The sequence below is a fragment of the Haemaphysalis longicornis genome, unplaced genomic scaffold (genome assembly GCF_048455015.1).
Source record: "Haemaphysalis longicornis isolate Haplotype H1 unplaced genomic scaffold, Haemaphysalis longicornis Haplotype H1 scaffold_5, whole genome shotgun sequence".
Classification (NCBI taxonomy): Eukaryota; Metazoa; Arthropoda; class Arachnida; order Ixodida; family Ixodidae; genus Haemaphysalis; species Haemaphysalis longicornis.
In genome coordinates, this window is record NW_027526385.1 from 152,986,906 (window position 1) to 153,002,359 (window position 15,454).

Genomic DNA, 15,454 nt, shown 5'->3' on the forward strand with positions numbered 1-15,454 from the left:
TCGAGGCGCGACTCCATTCACACATTCTACACATGAAGTCCTGCCCTTCCGCATCCTCAGCTGCATCGAACCTTGTATCCTCGAGTGGATACCCCCGCGTGCACCTCATGCACGCAACGCCCGGCTTCTTCTTCGCCGGCATGTTTCGTAGCTACCTGACTGCCGTCCACAAAGGTAGTACTGCCGCTTTCTCCCGCACGTGCAACGCTCGAAAAAGAAAGGACAAACACCGTGCGATGCCTGCCTACCGCATCTTCCTTTGTTGGTGCGCTGTCAAAAAGGTGCTTAAGCTGTAACACTAACTAAACGTTAGTCTTACACTAACTAAACTAAGTAAACACTACTAATACTAACTACACGTTAATTACATTTGCTCTACAGGATTACCACCCTAAGAGAAAAAAAAGAAGGACTTATCGCATTCGGCGTCTGGGCCGTCGTCGCTGCGCTGGGAACACACGTCCGTCGTCCGCCGCGTCCAGTTCGAATTCGTCGTTTAGAGCGCCATCAAGCCTTGTTTAGAGCGCCATCAAGCGGGCGTCCTCGGTAGTTCACGACGCCGCCACTACGCTTTTATGGCAGTACAGGCAAAGCTATACTAGAGTTCCTGTATATAGCTCCCGCAGGGAGCTAAGAGTTGCGCGACCACCCGCCATCTTGTTATTCGTATTGCTGCGGGAAAGCCGCCCGTCGCGGGCGTAGGAACCTCGCCGCCACGCTTCCGACGGCGGCCGACGCGCGGTGGGGGCGCTTGGGTCGGCGGCGCCTTACGGCGGGGCGCGGTGCAGCCCGTGTCGGCGGCTGCGGCGCAGCCGTAGGGGGGGCTTCTCTGCGCGGCATGGATAACTGGAGTGACGTCATCACGGCGGCGCGTGGAAAATGGTCGCGCAACTCTTAGCCCCCTGCGGGAGCTATATACAGGAACTCTAAGCTATACTACAGTTCCTTTATATAGCTCCTGCAGGGATCTAAGACTTGCGCGACCCTCTTCCACGCGCTGCCGTGATGACGTCACTCCGGTTATCCATGCCGCGCAGAGAAGCCCCACTACAGCTGCGCCGCAGCCTCCGACACGGCCGGCACCGCGCCCCGCTCAGGAACAGCAGCAGCAGCAGCAGCAGCAGCAGCGTGAGCGCAATCGCAGGAATCCAGCGAAGCCGCCATCTAGATAGAAATGAAGCCGCCGATCGAAGCGCCCCCACCGCGTGTCGGCCGCCGTCGGAAGCGCGGTGGCGCGGCCCCTACACGCGCGACGGGCGGCTTTCCCGCAGCAATCCGGATAACAAGATGGCGGACGGTCGCGCAACTCTTAGCTCCCTGCAGGAGCTATATAGAGGAACTCTACGCTATACGTTTGCTTCTCTAAAATCCTCCCTGTTCTGTGGTGTAGCCTGCTTCTTGGAGCGCAACTCGCTTCTGGTGACTACTTGCTCCACGGTATCTAAACAGTCGAGAAGCGCGAGACCGCTGCCTTTAGTGGCACTGCAGTTTCGCTGTAGCAGGGCCACGGCAGCGACGTCTTCGCTCGTGCTCGGAAGCCGTACGGAGTCCTCGGCGTCTTCGACAGAGCGGAGACAAGCATCGATGCACGCGAATAACGGCGAACCCAGACGATCCCAGTGAACCGAGGAAGTGCGGCTAGCGAGTGGCGCGGAAGTTCGGTGACATCGAAGCCCGCAGCGTACAATGTGGCTCTTTCGGCTCCAACGGCATGCCGGCGTGGAGCTGGTGCACTCTGCCACGGCCGGTTTGGACGCGCCCGAGCTCGCGCGGCGGTCGAAAGCCACAGCCGCGCCACGCTGCGCACCGATGTATTGCGGAAAAGCCTGCCGCATGCCTAAGGAGAGCGAGAAATCCCGCGTGGGAGAGTTCGATATATTCATTGTGAGCGAAATTGCGTTGGATACAAAAAGTTTTAAATGCATGTAATTTTTAACAGAATTATACAAGTGTTCGATACAAACGGTCTTTACTGTACCGCTTTAGGTCCAGTGCGGGCCGCCTGTGCGATTCCGGGAAGGGGACTTGACTATGGGCAGAGAAAACCCGCACTCAAATATGGGGCATGGTATCGGGGGCCCAAGGAAAAAAAGAACCAATGGGGACGGCGGAGGAGCAAATGTGCAGGTCGGGTGAAGTCGGAGGCTCGAGCGGGACCTGGGACTGTCATTGGGAGATGTATCAACGTGGAACTCGCTGGGGAGGGTTCGGGGGTGACGCGGCTTTAGCGGAAGTCCATCGTTGGGCTGGCAGCGGGGTGATCAGCGCCTCGTCTACGAGATCGAGCTCACGTGGTCGTCGCAGGCCATCAGGCTGACCGGACGCCGACTTCCGGCCCGAAAAGCATAAGCGGCTGCCCCGGTGAGACCGGCTTTTCTCTGCCGGTCCCTCTCGACTAGGAACTTATCAATGGCGCTACCCACGCCTAGGGTTATGATGTAGGCCTCTTCCTAGAAGGCGTTTCTTGTGTAGTTCAGAGTTTGCGTACTTTCTATGTGTTTTTTCGTTGCCTCTGTTTTTGGTTTTTTGGGGATGTGTTTTTTTTTCTCGTCACGTGCGTAGTTAATGCCGTTGGTTAGCGGCCAAGCGCGCACGTGGTTCCCATTGTACAGCGTCTCAGGCTCAGTTCCTGCACGCACGAATGCCGATGAATGCGTAAAGGCTTTTCTTGATTTTGTGATGTATTAAGCGCTCTCTGTCCTGTTGTCATCTCGTTCGAGTATTAAAGGAAATATTGAGTTTAAGCAACCCAAGAACTCTGAGTCACTCCAGGGACTTCGGCACGCGTGCACACGCACGGGCCGGCCACACATAAAAAATAAATAACTGTTGTTGCGCCGCATCGTTTAAACAATGCGAATAACTTGTAAATGATCGTGTCTCCACCAGGAGCACTGCGTCTGTTGCTCTCATCGATGGGATTCCAGAGTTCCGCCAGCGTGAACGGCTCGTCGAGTTTGTCGTTCGCCGGGTCATCGTACGTCTCGGGGATCTGGAACTTACCCCTACCAGTCTTGAGGTAACGCACCGTCAGGTCTGCGACGAGCTTGCGGCCGTCTCGTCGTAGGTATTTAGACCCTTAGTGAGGTTGCGATGCGTTGCAGTCTTGCTGCCCAGCGGGTCGATGAGGTGCCTGAGGAGGCCCCAGGTCTTGCGCGTAGACAGCTTGCCCTGCAGTCCGTCGCACATACTCAACCAGTTTTCTCTGCTGAGCTTGGCGGCGTACTCTGCAATCTCTCTGTTGAGGTCTGCAACTCGACGAGCTAGCTTCTTGTTTCTCCGCTGGCACTTCCACCACCTCGTGAGGGAGTGCCGAGCCTACCACATGTGGGCCAGCCTCGCGTTGACGAAGGGCGTCTGCACCGTCGTTGTAACCTCTTCCGGAATTTGGCGAGCGTCGTCTTCTGATCGCGCGCCCATTCAGCGTACGTCTGCTTGTCTTCTGTGGGCTGCTTTTCGTTATTCTCGTCGAGGGGTTCCTCGTCCGATTACTTGCGGAGCTTCTCCCAGTCCGTCATTCGGGCTCTTCCGAGCGCAGCCTGGATCCGCGGTCCCTTGATTTCTATGTCGATAATGGTGTGGTAGGATCCGAGGTCCGTGCCGCCGTCCCACCACGTCGCGTTCAGGTTGCCCTTCATCCATGTGAGATCGGGCGTCGTGTCACGGTTGACTCTGTTCCTTTTTCTCGTGGCCACCCCGGACTCGTTAAGTAACTCCAATTCTGCCTCTTTCATGGTTCTGACCAGAGCATCCCCTCGTTTTTATTCGTACTTGTATCCCCATAGCGTGTGGGGGGCGTTTAAGCCGCCGACGATCAGGACCGGCATGTTCCCCGCCAACCTCATCGCCTGCCCACCATTTTGTCAAAGTTGTACTGGCGCTGCGACGGTCTGCAGTACGCACTCATGACAAATAAGATTCTTGCCGTTGCCAATTGCCCGTGCGTGAATTTCGATCAGCGTGTGCTCGCAGCCGTGCTGTGGCGTTACGTGCTGTGGTGCCGCAATGTTTTTGTGTATCAGGATCGCCGTGCCCTTCTCCGTCGGGTCCGTGTATGTAACGTATCGCGGCTGTCGGGGTCGTCCATGCGTTCCCTGCAGCGACACCGCTTCTGGCTTCTGATCGAGCCCTTCGAGGTGTAGAAACAGTTCGCCGTATTTTTGCCTGATACCCCTGAAGTTCTATTGGAAAATGAGTGTGCTCTGCTGTGCTCGAGCAGCCGTGTTTCTATTCTTGTTCGGATTCTTAGCCATGGTTGTTTGCCGATTGCACGTGTCCTCGCCCCTTCGCGATGGATTCCTTGACTCGATTTGCCCGCTCCTAGTAGATCGGGGCTGTCCTGCTGGCGGTCGGATGCCAGAGAGTGGAGACCTTGGCCGCCAGGCGTTCGTGCTGGACCGACAGCGCCTCCACTCGCTCTTGCATTTGCCTAAAGCCCTCTTGAATTTGCTTATTAGTATGTTCTTCAATACAGTGGTAGTCTCGCTGCCCTGCGAGGCTTGTTTCTGTGGTTGCTGCGACGCGCTGGCCTCCGCTGCGCTCTCCGCGTTAATGGCTTCTTGGCAACTCGCGTGCTCGGCGTTAGCCGTTTCCACCCGCTCTAGGTGAACGTATGGCGGGTCTCGTTATGGCACTTTGCGTTTCTTGCTCGCGCCGTCCGACACCTCGCGGATGCAGGAGCTACCGCTCGTCAGCGCCTCAATCTTGTTCATGAGAGCACATATTTGTGCGTTCTGCTCCTTGATTTGGGCTTGTTGCCATTCGATTATTCTCTTGAGCTCTATGCATTGGCTGTCGCCTGACTTGGCTACAGCGCCCTGACCGGGAGGTTGGAACGGGGTGAGTGGATGGAACTCTGTTGTTACCGAGAGCGACGGGAAACCCGTTTGCCCAGCCCACCTGTTTGTCGGTGCTCTTCCCTCGTTGCCGCTGACTGAAACGGGCCCGGTACTTCGACCTCGGTGCTCGGGACTGAGATCGCGACCTCTGGCGTCTTCCGCTCGGGCCCCGTTTGCCGCTGCTCCCCCTCTTGACCGTCTCCCAGCGGTGGTTCCCCTTGGGGCTGGTTGATTGGGTCCGGCCGGCCCCCTTGGGGTCGCAACGGGACCGGCATCTCGAACGTTGACGGCTCCGGTGGTCGCCCTTCTACAGCAGGTTCGCCCTGCAGGACCTCTTTTCTCTTGACTTGAGTCGCCTTCGGCTCGTCGGCATTCCTACCGCCGGCGGCGCACCGCTTTGTATTAGCGCCGAATGCTAAGTCTGTGTTTCGGGCTTTGTAGGACAATGAATGACCGCTCATTTAAATGCAGTAAATTTATAGGGCTACACAATCCCTGCTAGCAGCCGTCCTGATTGGCGGAGTAAGTTAGCACGTGTTGCAGGCCCGGTCGGCGGTGAGGCGCTTTCCGCCGCGCAGGCTGAATTGCGGCACGCACGAGTGTTCAGAGTCCGGATTGGCTGCGCCACTGCCCCGGCAGATGCGGTCCTGGGGTTTAGGGCAGACGTCCATCCTGTGGCCGAGCCTCCCGCACGTGTAGCACACATCTATCTGCTTGCGGTGTCGGGTACACTCCACGAGCAGGTTCCCATAACGTACGTAGTTTGGCACCTTGGTCCCCGCAAAGGCGATGACCACGGAGAGCGTCTTGCCGATCCGGTTGGCCTGGAGCGCCGTGGGATTATGCGTGTGTACTACGTAGTCCTGGATGTCTTAGGCAGTGTCCTCTAACGGGATGCCCCGAATGACACCTTTGACTGTCCCATGGGGGGCAGACTCGTACGCACTGACTTCATGGGCCATCCCTCTGATGTCGATGTTGGTCACAGCTGCGCACTTGCCCGCGTTCTCCCTGCTTGGCGTGCTTGCGACAATTATGTTCTGTTGATTACTGAGGCAAATTAAATCGTCTCTTGAGTCACTTGCGGCGACTTGGCCCGCCGCCGAGATCGCTCGGCTTATTTCCAATCGCAAGACTTCACTGACGCGGAGCCCGTCCCGTGGTCACAAAATGATCTTCATGTCGGCGCGCGGGAGGTCTGGCATCCGCGAGCTTTTAAGAAGTCTCCCCTTGTTTACTCGCTTCGCCTTCGTGGCATAGCCTCTTTCCTGAAGCGCTGCCTAGGTCGCCGTCTTGGCCACAGGTGTTATCTGCAGCTCTGGCGCCGGCGCCATCTTGGCCGTCATGGCTTCCTTGCATTAGGTGTAGCTGCCTGCCGCCGTTGACATTCAATTTCTCGCTGGCCGTTTTCCAGCCTTGCGCTCGGAACACCTCGTCTGGCGAAATTGCTTGCCCATCCACTTCGATCCGCATGGCGGTCGACATCTTGGTGTCAATGCCCGGAGTAACTAACTGCCGATCTCAAGGCCGGCAGGCCTTGGCTAGGCCTGCCGCTTCCGCGGCCGAGGCTGGGTCGGCGTTATGCTTAGTTGCTGGCGCGCCGCATGGGCCACAAAATCGGTTCTTATTTCCAAGATATGGGCTCCCTACCTGGGTTTCGGGTATCCGCGTGGTCCTTGTCGGCTTATACATCCAGGCGGTGCAGTACCATGAAGATTCAGGCTTAATAACCGGCACAATTAGCAGGAAAATGCGGAGCGATCGCGGAGCACGTCCTCGTTCTTCGTCATCGTCTTCCTTCCCCCGGCAGGTTTTAGGGCTCGACCCGAGAAATATCGAATACGGGTTTCACAACAGCATCTATTACATCCAACTTTATAAGCTAAAGTCATGACGTCAATGTGCTGTATTAATTGGGTGGGCTATATAATAAGCCTGGGTTCCCACAGTACATATGAGAGGCGAATGGTCGTGCAATATGCATTTGTAGATGCGCACTCTGCGCGGGGGTATTTAACACAGAATTTATCATGCAAGCAGCCACACAGTGCGCAAAGCATCTTTCACGAGTGGTGCTAAACATCACACAAACCTTTTATACAAGAACGTTCTAACCTACCTACTGAGATCGCAGAGGAGTTGGGCTCGGTTTAAATTACGTTTAAGTGCTGGAGTTTTATTTGTGTGCCTAGGAGGTACTAAAACGTTCCAAGGGGTACAACAGATACATAATTGACTATCAGGAGTGGGACATAGCCCCGAGTGTAGGTTTATTCCTATGACGGGGCAGTTACACAAGTTCACATACCACACGAAATAACTCCACAATTGAGATTTTCGCGTGTACCCTAGCTTTTAGGTTGACGAGCATTTCAAGGTTAACCATACTTTATGCTTCGCCACCGATTTTTTATAAACATTTCAACAGCGCTGCTGCATTACCAAAGTACGTCATTGTATACAGGTATGCATTGAAAAGGGAAGTACACTCTGCAAAGATTAAAAGCAAATCTGACGAATGAAGTGTGCTCGGTATTCTCTTCATCTTCCAGAAGTGCGTTCGCATTTGGCGCTAATGTCAGCAAGCGGTGATTGTATGGATTTCCTTGTAGATCATCTATTCGCCAACGCTTTTCTTACCTTGTTTTCGAGGCACATCTTGTTAAATTTGTCGAGCTTCATCCGCTCGCACTTTCCCTCCAGCCGTCCATCAACGTCATTCGCATCGCACACGAGGACTTCGTCGTCATAAGTAAAGCCTGCCTTCCAATGCTGCAAAAATGGCACACCCCATGACCCGCCGACCTGGTTCAGGGATCCGCTTCCGGAACTACTTCCCCAGAACTCGAGGCGCGTCGTCCAGCAGTACACGTTGCACCACTGACCAGCGCACCCTGAAAAGAGAAATTGTTTACTAAAATTACTAGACTACCAGCGACAGGTTTCCAGAATCCGGCATCTCAGCCCCCGAAAAACCGTAGCAACATCTTCAGATTTAGTTTAAAGCAATAGGCACACGGCTTAGCATCACGATGTAAAGCATCCCCGACATAGCGTAGTTGGTTAACGCTGTATAGTTTTGGGCTTCATGATAAAAAATGGCGAATGAACAAATTTCTGACAGCGTTTGTGCGTCTATCGAGCAGCTGAAAATGCAAAACAACTCCCACGCAGTCTTGGGCGGTAACTAGTTACCAGTAATCCGTTACCAGTAACTAGTTACTTTTTTCAGTCACTTGTAACTGCAACTAGTTACTTTTAAGTTACAGGAACTTGTAACTCAAACACTGTTACTTTTTTATGGAGTAACTGTAACAAGAAATACCGTTACTGTTACTTCATTTCTATAAAATTATCCAACAGCAACACTCGTTAACAACCGGTGCACAGTTCGCGCTTTCCACTTTTTCGGATTTTCCTGTGCAGAACCTTCGCCTACTTCGTGTATGCCAGCTCTCTAACTTCGCATGGGTTAAAAAAGTCCCCCGCATTTCCCCGAGGGGGAGAATGTGAAAGTGCGAATGCACGGTTGTCGGCCCGCTTGCGGCGCTTGCGCTCGGCACCCGCAGCCCACCGCCTCGCCGCCTTCTCTTCCATCTCTTCCATCGGGTTTGTAGTATCACGTGTACACCACGCAGTTATCAAGCCGCTATAACGCGGCTGAGTCGCCAACGCAACGCCGCTGACGACGTAGTTTGAATGCGTTAAAGATATAAGGAGCGTTCCTAACTCTTAAATTAGCGCGGCTTCCGTGGCTTAGTCGGTAGAGCGTCGCGCTGCGGCCGCAACGTCCTCGGATCAAAACCGGGCGCCGGATGCGCGCCGCCCGCAGCTACGCCGAGCAGGAGACCGTTGCTACGCCGAGACCGTTGCTACGCACGCTCTCTCTCTCCTCCGCGCCGTTGCTAGGGGAGAGGGGGAGCGCGGACGGCGGACGAGTGATTCAGGGTCCGCTATAAAGTGCATTCGCACTTAAAACAGCTGAACTAGAAATTTTTAGGCGTGCACATGTGCTGGGTGTCCCATACGGTCAGCGAAGGGCTCGATATTTTTAAGTATGAGCTGCAGTATTTCCCTAAGCAGAGCGATGTCGCTCTCACCCAGACCATAATTAACCCTGCGACACGCGCCTATGCGCACGTGGACGCATGTTGACGCGAGAACTCAGAGTACGATGTGCGGCTGAACCCTTTTCGCCACATCTGCAACGCAGTAAAAGTGTTTGACACAATGGTGAACAGGAAAAAAAATTACACCATCTTCTCACGTTGGAACCCTGAGCCGATGCAAAGCCGTTCCATCAGGATCAGCTACTCGCCGCTGGCGTTTCAAAGCGGCTTCTCATTCGCGAAGCGAGGAATCCGCTGCTCGACGCTGCCGTTTACGTTCGGCGTCGGCAGCTCTCCCCTGTGCAGCCTTGTCTTCGGAGGTGCTCGCGGTTCTGACAGTGTGCTGGCTGGCGCTAGCTGAAGGTGGGCCAGCCAGTTCGCTGACAGAATTGTTGGCGTCCATTTCCAGTCATTGGACGGCGCAGTACTGAATAAGCAACTGAGCGGAGCGCGGACCGGGTTCATTTGCAGAGCAGAGGGAGTGGAGGAGGAACAGCGCGCATGCACGTGATTGGACAGCTGGTGTGGAGAGGGGAGAGGAGGGCAGTGCGCTCTAGCTCACAGGTGGTGTGGAGAGAAGGAAAGGGGAGAGTGGTGTTAGTGTGGAGAGGAGGAGAGGTGCGGACGCCGGACGACGGAGGGTCGACTAAGAGATGCTTTGCATCTAAAACATCCGCAAACACCACACAACGTACTGAATCCTTCGCACTTTTGCAGAAGCCTGGAAAACTTCGGTCAATGTGTCGCCTTGTCATTAGCGACGTGGAGCCTCGTTTGTGTGGTCATAAAACGCCGTGGGGAGTCTCGGGGTCCCCGCGATCGTCCACCCCGGTGCGCACTGTAGAGTGTTCGATTCACAAGTCGCAGTTGCTTGGAACCATTGTGCGCTTTTGAGACCCCTGGCCGAGTTTGGGACCACGTGTTTGGAACCCCTGGTCTGAGGTCGAGGAAGTAATGAATTCCATGCCCCTTTACACATACGACGACCCCAACACACCACCCAGCATCTTTGCCGGCAGACGCCTGACCACACTGCCGCTGCACGAGGAAATATTCTAGGAAAGCCCCAGCTGAGGCAGAAACGAATGCTGCAGCTAAGTCTGTTTCTGAATGTTGGGCGCAAAGTATACTTGGGCGACCTTCGTTCGGGCTGCGCCTCAAAGCAAACGAAACAAGCGGGCTCTGGGATCGGGGAAGTGGTTGCTGTGCAAGGCTGGGATTGGGAGAATACTGGTTCCCGGTCGAGGCGACAAAAATCGCCTTTGTGAGGACAGGGAGCGCAGGAAGAAACATTAAAGCGTCCAGTTCAGTTTCTATTCCCTTTGGAAATAACCTTGGCTCATTCCGGGGGTGGGGGTGGCTGGGGGGAACGGCAGGAGAACGACTCCGAGGGCCTACGGACAAACGTCGCTTCGGCAATAACTCAAATTGTTTTCCGTCTCCGACGACAAGTACGAAATAAACTGCTAACGCAGCGCTTTTTTTAGTATCTTTCAAAAACACCTCGACAACCAAAGTACTCCAACATCTGTTTCCCTTTTTCTCCAAAGGGCCTTCCGGCGATCCACAACTCCCATCCCCTTTTTTCCTTTCTCCCTCACTATGCAAGGCGGTCAAGCAACAAAACTGTAGCTGAAAATAAATTTAGTTGGCATTGATTGTTCCGTCTGTTTTGTCCTCAAGCTCGGTATAGTAAAAGTTCGGCCTCCGCATTCGTACTTTTTTTAATTAACGTTTGGCAGCCATTTCTGTCGACACAGAGCAAGTGCAATCACTGCCTAGGCCCCCATGGCTTCCTACGTTTCTATTTAATAATATAAATCTTGTTATCTAATAATTAGTTTCATACAGTAACCGAAAAGTAACGACGTTACTTTTTACGGCAACTATAACTGTAACTAGTTACTTTTGAAAACTTCGTAACTGTAACTGTAACAGAGTTACTTTTTTGGATTAGGTAACTCTAAAACTGTAACACTTACTTGTTTTCGGTAATGCACCCATGACTGATTCCCAATTCCTGGCCTCGGAACCTGCTCCTTTCTCTCTCGGAGGTCTGTGAACACATTCTGCATTCCTGGATACCCAAATCCAGCATGTGCATCAGGTGTCTTCCCGTATGGGGCCAGTACTGGCTCCAGCTGGCTAATCCTAACTGTATCTAAAAGAGGCCTGGGCTCTGCATCGCGGCGGCCGCAACCTCGCTTGGCCAGTCCATGAATCCTACCACCGCATACGTTCCCTTAACCCCCAGCATTACTGCACCCCGCCTACTCTTGCCCCGAACTGTGATCCTGAAGCTAACCAACAACGCCAACTTGGCTGAGGCGGACACCAGCACTATCGAACAGGCCGTCCAACAAGCAGCCCACTTGACGAAGCAAGAATGCCGCGAAATTTTCATCAAGCTACGACGCCGTCAAAATTTGCTAGCGGTGGATGCATATCGAGATTCGGCAGCCGCAAAACTTTTTGCACTTCAGCAGATATCTGTCCTAGGCAAATGGCACCCCACCATAACGTACGAGGCCAACAACCCAAACAATGCTCAGGGTGTTATACATGGCGTGTTCTTTGACCTCTCAGAAGACTTCCTGCAGTCCGAGCTTCTCGTGGCGTCTCGAAAAATTTTACGCTTCCGCCGGCTTGGTCAGACTGCCTCCCTTCTCATCACGATCGAAGAACCTACCCTACCTTGCAACGCTGTCCACTGTTCAACAGTGTTGAGACTCTACCCGCCCCGCCCCAACAGTCACCAATGCCTTCACTGCTTCATCTTGGAGCACCAGACCCACGTCTGCCCTAACCGAAATGCGTTTCTGCGCTGTGCGACCTGCAGGACCAAGTTTCCTCCAGACCAGTCACCTTCGGACACACTTCACCACTGTGAGCCTCGGTGCGCCAACTGTAATGGCGAACATCCAGCGACAGACCCCAATTGCCCTGCACGTGACTTGGCTACGAAGGTACTGCGGGAACGCACGAGGACCATGCGACGGTGGTACACGAAAACCGAGGGGCAACCTCCATTGATTGCTACTGCCAACGATTGGCCTGCTTTCCCTACATCTAATTGGTTTGAACTTCTAGCTTCCTCACGCAGCCGGAACAAAGGACGGGGGAAGTCACCCCATGGCTTGAAGAACCGGTACCGGAGCCGGAGCAAACGGCGGGAAAAGTCCCCCCATGGCTTCAAGAACCGGAACCAGAGCCGCTCCAAAAGGAGCGGGCAACGGGTGGGCCTGAAAGTCAGCCACTCCTTGCTGCCCCAAACCCTTGAATTTCCTATACTCCTGGATTCCAGAAAGCACGAGGTTATCTCCAACGTGCCGTGTGTCAACAGACCGGTCCTCCTCCAACTCGACAGGTGAGCGGCCTAGCTAATCCCTCCTCACCCACATCTACACCCTCCGTCAATCCTCCTTCCAACACTTCACCCCCAAAACTATGCACCCAACAACCACTTCATTACCTTCCCCTACCCCACAAGTCAACCCCTTGTCTGCCCCTACCTCGTCCTCCCAAGTTGTGCAGCCCATTTTTACGCACATCAATATTCCAACCATTGTTCGTGCCACCTTGTATCAAATCCCCCCCCTCCTTGCTTGAACAAGCAGTCCCTTCCGTCGTATCTCAAGCTCTATCTCCGATACTCGCTGCTCTTCAAGAGCTTACCGCACGCCTTGCTTCGCTTGAAGACGACCGCCTTCTGCATGAATGCACACCCGCTTCGGCTGAAGATTGCGATTCAATGCAAAATGAATAAAACGGCATTGACTCCAAACCCTCCTCATCTCCATAAATCTCTCATAATCTGGCAATGGAGTTGTCGTGGGCTCCGAAGAAAGAAAAACCTTCTCCTACAGCACATGGAATTCACTGGAAAACACCCAGATATTTTAGTTGTTCAAGAAGTTAGAGGGCCATTCCCACTTCAAAGCTATGAAGTGTTTTCACAACCTAGTATTTCCCATCGTTGCCTAGGCATCGTAGACACTAGCGCCACACCTACCATGACACTTACCTACGTGCGTAAAGGCCTCCCAACCACACAAAATGACACCACGCATGTTAATACACCCTCGCACGAACATGTCAGCACCACTACTCTGGTAGGCGACCATCGACTCATGGTCATCAATGTGTACTGGAGCCCCAGCCAACCTTCGGCACCTTTGCCTCCACTACACACCCTCATTCCTACTGCGAGTTCTCGTGATACTGTGCTCCTCCGTGGTGACTTCAACTGTCCTTATACTACGTGGGGGTACGATCGCGTGGTACCACTCGACCGTAAATTGGCAAATTTTGTTGACTGTCATCAATTCACACTCATCACCGAACCATCTGCCCCTACACGACTGTGGACAGGTCGGGAGTCGGACACCACCCTAGATCTCGCATGGATCCGAGGACCTCTTAGAGCAGCATGGGAGAATACTGAAGAAACTCTAGGAAGCGACCATTACATTCCCCAAATGCAAGTTCATTTTATTTCCCGCATCCGTCAAACTAGCATCAACTTCCGTCGTGCAAAACTCGTCAACTGGTCAAAGCTAGACCAGCTCTGGACGCCACTGACGCGCGTAATCTGCTCATTGGCATGTGGAGTACTGTGATACAATCAACGATTTGTCGTCATAGTAATGAGATCGCCCGCATCGAAGACCATCCACATGTTAACAGTCACCTCCTGTAATTATGGAACAAGCGTCGCTCGTTATTCAAACGCTGGCGCCTTAACAAACGCAATGTGATGATAGTTGGGTTTTATTGGCGCAAGGCCGACTATGGGCAAAGAGCGCCAAAGAAGAAGTTACTGAATTATGATGAGACTGTACATACTAAAACATGTGACTAAAAGTAAAGGTGATGCAAAACAAAAGACAATGGAGATGGCTGGTGTATAGGGCCAGGGTGATTACACATGATATGACAAGAGCTGCAGAAAGTTTACCTCAGCTAAAAACTTAAAAACACGTTGACTAGAAAACATGGGTTCGTCGGCTAAAAAGTATGATGGGTGCAAAGGAATGTGTCGTCTGTATAATTCAGGGAAATGTTTGTGTCGTGTTGTGTCAAGTGCTTTGCATGTGATTAGTATGTGGACTACGGATAGGCCCTTTCCACACCTGCTACACGTGGGTCCCGAAGTTCCAGTGAGCAGGTGGGAGTGCGTCGCATGTGTGTGACCTATCCGCAGCCTAGCCAGGGCAACTTCAGTGTATCTGTTGTGTGAGTCAGTTATGTAGCGTCCCAGTTGCGGTTTTGTTACGTGTAGTTTGTTGTCTGTTTGTTGACTCCAGTGTAGTTGCCATGTGTTACGAAGCTGTCGTCTGATGTGTGTCTTTAGGTCGGTGTAAGGTACTGTTGTTATGTCAACTGTGGTCATGAGAGCAGCAGCACTAGCCATTTGATCGGCGGTCTCATTGCCAGGGATCCCACAGTGACCTGGTACCCAGCATATGGTTATTTCTAAATCTGAAGCATATGCAGTCATTATGACCTTTAAAAGAACATTGATTACATAGTTTTTTGACGACCTTCCTGATGACAATGCCTGCACAACGCTTAGAGAATCTGTGTAGACGATGGACTTTGGAATCTTATGTTCGAGGATGTGGTTTGAAACGAGTAATATGCCATAGGCTTCTGCCGTGAAAATACTGGTATGAAAATTCATTGTCTTAGTTACGGTAAAATTTGGTCCGTGTGCTGCACAAGATACAGTAAAACCAGTTTTCGACGCGTCGCTATAGAATTCTGCGCGCCTGTACTTGTCCTGCAGGAACAGGAAGTGCTGCAGAATTGCACTCCTTGGTACCCTATTTTTTTCTACTAATGTGAATGATAGGTCGCATGATATAGGATGTAGATGCCATGGTGGAATTAAATTATGGATGGGTGTCTTGTGCGTATCTGAAAGAGGGACCGTGAGTGCAGAAGCCTCCTCCCTAACTCTGAGAGAGAAAGGTAAGGAAATAGATGGCCTAATTAAAAAGAGTTGCAAGTTTGATGTATTGTTCATGATGGGATTAAAAGGATGGTTGGTAAGGGACACAATCTTAGATGCATACAGCAGGTCAACATACTCCCGCTGATGCCCTAGACACCACTTGTCGCACTCGACATAAAGGCTTTCGACAGGGCTAGTGCGGAAAGCGCCGCATGAGAGGCGAAGGCCAAGATGCAGCACTGTGTCGAGCATTCTCAGTGCGGTCTTTGTCGCCGACCCATTCACGACACTGCCGTAGTCGAGCCGGGACCCCACCAACCCTGTGTACAGGCGCAGCAGGAGTTGTTTGTCGGCCCCATAAGATTGATGTGAGAGAACCTTAAGAATATCCATTGCCTTTAGGCATTTACATTTGAGCTGTTTGACATGAGGAATGAATGTAAGTTTTTCATCGAATAAAATGCCTAAAAACTTGTGCTCCTTGTTCACAGGAATTGGCACATTCGCAAGAGTGATGTCTGGGTCCGGGTGGACCCCACGCTTCCTGGAGA

General features: G+C 52.8%; 1 protein-coding gene across 7 annotated transcripts in view; it reads right to left on the reverse strand.

Annotated features, from left to right (window-relative positions):
- LOC144138760 (uncharacterized) overlaps positions 1–15,454 on the reverse strand; it is a 127,175-nt gene that overhangs the window by 28,942 nt on the left and 82,779 nt on the right. For all 7 annotated transcript variants that reach the window (XM_077671175.1, XM_077671169.1, XM_077671171.1 and 4 more), the window contains one exon: positions 7,479–7,732. In XM_077671175.1, the coding sequence (XP_077527301.1) occupies positions 7,479–7,732 (254 nt within the window). The remainder of the gene's footprint in view (positions 1–7,478; positions 7,733–15,454) is intronic.